The sequence below is a fragment of the Anopheles cruzii genome, chromosome X (genome assembly GCF_943734635.1).
Source record: "Anopheles cruzii chromosome X, idAnoCruzAS_RS32_06, whole genome shotgun sequence".
NCBI classification, from domain to species: domain Eukaryota; kingdom Metazoa; phylum Arthropoda; class Insecta; order Diptera; family Culicidae; genus Anopheles; species Anopheles cruzii.
In genome coordinates, this window is record NC_069143.1 from 9,496,654 (window position 1) to 9,500,340 (window position 3,687).

The following is a 3,687-nucleotide window of genomic DNA, read 5'->3' on the forward strand; positions in this document are numbered from 1 at the left end:
AGTAGATTGATATAATGTTACTTTTTAAAACCTCAAAACCTTTGCTTGTCTTGCTGCATAAGTCAGTTGGCTGCCATAGCTGAGTACAGTATACTAGGCTGTTCAATAAGTTTGTGTGGTCGATAATAAAAAAAACACATTTTTGTGGTTTGAAATACACTGTATTCTCCCTGAACATCAATACACACTTGTTCCCACGAGACTCCAAATTATAAATTCCATATCTGAAGTGAAAAACTGGAAAGCATTCAAAATACGCTTCCGCAGCTGTTATGACCTCATCATTTGATGGAAAACGCTTTCCGCGCACGAACTGTTTAGGTCTGAAAACAGATGGACGTCGCCAGGGGCGAAATCTAGGAAATACGGTGGATACCCTAGCAATTCGAACTTGAATTCATTGAGCCGTTTCGTTTCGGAGCCGGAGCTACACCACTCCTTAGCCACTTGTTTTGATTCAGAATCATAGTGATAGACCCTAGTCTCATCCATAGTGATGATTCAATGCACAAAATCCACTTGCTGAAACCCAATACTTCAGTCAAAATGATGGTTAATGTTGGTAATGAGATGGCTATAGGCCTTAGACTAAATCTCTTTAAGTGATTCGACGATATTCCAATACGATATCCTGTATTTTTTCTACGATTTCAGGTGTTGTGTCTGTTTTTTTACGTTTTTGACGTGGATCATCCTGAAGGCTACTACGACCACGTTTAAACTCAGAAACCCGCCTTTTAACCCCACCTTTCAGGTGTAGAGTCCTTTCAACATTCGTATACCCGTAACAGAGTATACCAATATAACAAAAACAAGTTAGGCTCATTGCACCGCCCTTTGTTACAGACCATACGAACTTATTGAACAGCCTAGTACGTTCGCAAAACTCACGCACACTACACAAGGTTTATGAAAACGACGGTTGTTTTTAATTGCATTAAAGATTGTGGGCACAGAAAATCAACTTCAAAACGAATTTACAAACGTATAGTGAATATCTTCACCACAAATTTTATTCTATCCGCCAAACTGCCATTCATCCTTCAGAAGAGAAAGAAGTCCCTTCTTGTCAACCGACATAAACGATATTTTTTATCTTAGAGGAACGATCTGACTTAGACTGTCTGCTGTAGGCAAATCTGGCCTTGCTTTTTAAAAGTTTCCGAACCTAAAAAATTCTATGTAGAAAACAAAAAAATCGTATTTTATCATCGGCAAGCTTTGAAACCTCCCTTACTCTGGGCAATAGTGCTCTGTACCTTTGAATCACTGGTAAAGAATTAACTACTACAGTGACAAAGAGGGCAACGTTTCTCTTACGAAAGGATTAAATCAACATTCAAAAGCAAATAACAATGGCCCTATAATCTAGGGAGTAGATACCAACTGTACACATATTATTACATATTATAACATTATTACGAAGAGCCAACAAAGGATGATGAGTGCCCTCAGCCGCAGTTAGCAAGAACGAGAAACACACCGCGGTTGAGTTACTCCGCCATAGAAAAACGGACCGTCATCGATGCCAATTTACCGATCGCCTAGTGGCAGATCTATTGTTTGAACAACAAATAAGCGTTATTGAGCCATGCTAACGTTGCTTAGGAAAAACCGCTTACATCACTTACGGTCGGTGGTGATGCAGTTTGACAGTATGGAGCTCACCGAGTGCGTAGTTTGTTTTTATTATTATGTAGCTTCTTTCGACTCGTACTGAGTGCTTAGACGCAGGGGCATCTCTAACACCCTGCATCGATTTTATGTGTTTGTGGTTTGACGACTGTCCCGATGAGCGTCTAATGGCTTGGAGTGCACGAAATTCATATGTTTGCGGCGTGGTCTCATTTTGTTGGTAACCTATAGCATTTAATCGAACCTAGTAGCAGGCTCGCAATGTTAGTTTGTGACGCAACGATTTGGTTATAAAAATAGACGTTCGAATTAATTCTATCTTCACGATGGAAATATTCTCCCATCCACTTGTATCCAGCAGAGTTCCCCATGATGCGTCGTCGTCATCGCTGTGATCAGTTCTTCCATTTCCTTTGGCGATGGTGACAAAGACTTTCGCCTCGTCGTAGATACGGGCGCTACGGGACTCATGCTTTACAGCCATCATCCCAGTGTGATAAATTGTGCATTCCATTCTACAATAATTTACACAAAATTGGACAAAGTTTGCTGCTCCATTGATTCAGCAGGTCTTCGCGGTAAGTTACAGTTCTGCTGCTCGACTTAGCGTTGTTTAGGAAAGATAATCTTTACCGATGCCTTCTTTCAGCTAACACCTACAAACCTGAAGACTTTCGCCGGCAAACCTTACGGTCATTGTTATTTTTAATACTGTTTGCTCTCCACTGGACATCATGACAAACGGGTCAGCGTTGGCGACGTGTTTCGCCCACTTCCTGCTAGCGATCGTCACGGGCTGGTCGTTGAAGCATATTGCTTCGACAGATAGTGCCCCGTTCGTGCTGCTTATGCTCATGCTCTTGCTAGCGTACTGTTTGCTTGGCATACTGCGGTTCACCCATCCTCAACCGCATCCAATACTGCGCAAAATGTACGATCGATGTGCGTTGCTGGTTAAGGTATGTTCGCTGCCTTTTTTGAATATTCAGCTGTTCCCGCAACAACAACCTTCCGGTTTTCACGTTTCTGTTCTTACCAATCACCACTACCTTACGACTGCTTTTCTCGGTTCGGCCCTGATCGCTTTCCTGGTCGGTTGCGTGTTTAGTGAGCTGAGTAAGCGCCACTTGGCCGATTACGTCGCTACCGGTATGCTGCTATTCAATGCGGTTGCCCTTGCCATTATCTCGACCTTAACAACCAACTATTGGGGTATAGGCATAGTGTTATCGAGCGTTACGAAACACTTTACACTGCAACGGCTGGCAGACCATTTCAGTGTACCATTCATTGACCTGTACACATACGGATTAATATTTTATGAAATTTTTACCGTGAACGCCGTGATCCATTCGCATCACTATCCCACATACTCAATGACACAGTGACTCAAATGGTCGAAATGGTCTGTAACGTTTTTCAGATTATTCAATCGTACCCATTTTCCTTGCAAACAAACAAAAATTACAGAGAAAGAACTGATTTACACCGAGCGATAATATAAACCCGTTTTGGTGCCTCTCAGATCCTTAGCAGAAAGCCGGATGGATATGTGAGCCTTAATGATAGAAATGTTGACAATGAATCGTGTAAACCTTGCTAGAACTTTTATATGCAATTTTTTTTATCTATATACATAAAAGCCAACATACAAAGTTATTATTATGCGTACAGATAATGCTACCAGACACGAATGTTTCTCCGTGTGAAATAACGGAGTACTTTACATTGAGAGCGTGAATATAAAGCAAATTAAGCATTGCTGAACTGTTGCAACCGTTACAAATGTACTTTTGATAGATGTTACTTGAATATACAAATATATATTTTTATACGTACATAAATGTTTTTATTTTTTGCGTTAAATGTATTGTTTTGAAACGTATATCGCAATCGCATGCGACTGTCTTGGCGTCGGCAACGCTCCTGGCAACGAAGAGAGCGAGCGGTCGATCGCGATCGCTCGCTCACTTCGTCACCAGCTCTCGTGACGAACGGACGCTAATTGTAACTTTTTGTCGTCGATCTGTTCGAGTTTACTCGTTCAGTGAA

At 41.5% G+C, this 3,687-nt stretch overlaps 1 protein-coding gene across 2 annotated transcripts; it reads left to right on the forward strand.

Moving 5' to 3' along the window:
* The first annotated feature begins 1,717 nt into the window (after window positions 1-1,717).
* Window positions 1,718-3,449, forward strand: LOC128268582 (uncharacterized). Of its 2 annotated transcripts, none has more exons than XM_053005720.1 (3): window positions 1,718-1,855; window positions 1,997-2,213; window positions 2,285-3,449. In XM_053005720.1, exon 3 carries the CDS (start codon window positions 2,370-2,372, stop codon window positions 3,021-3,023), a length of 654 nt encoding a protein of 217 aa, XP_052861680.1. In that variant the 5' UTR covers window positions 1,718-1,855; window positions 1,997-2,213; window positions 2,285-2,369; the 3' UTR covers window positions 3,024-3,449. The 2 variants fall into 2 exon arrangements, with proteins under 2 accessions (XP_052861680.1, XP_052861671.1); XM_053005711.1 differs by having other exon boundaries at window positions 1,761-1,898.
* The last annotated feature ends 238 nt before the right edge of the window (window positions 3,450-3,687 follow it).

What these genes read in the sequence shown, in the direction of transcription:
- LOC128268582 (XM_053005720.1), top strand. Translation starts at nt 2,370, where the DNA reads ATGACAAACGGGTCAGCGTTGGCGACGTGTTTCGCCCACTTCCTGCTA.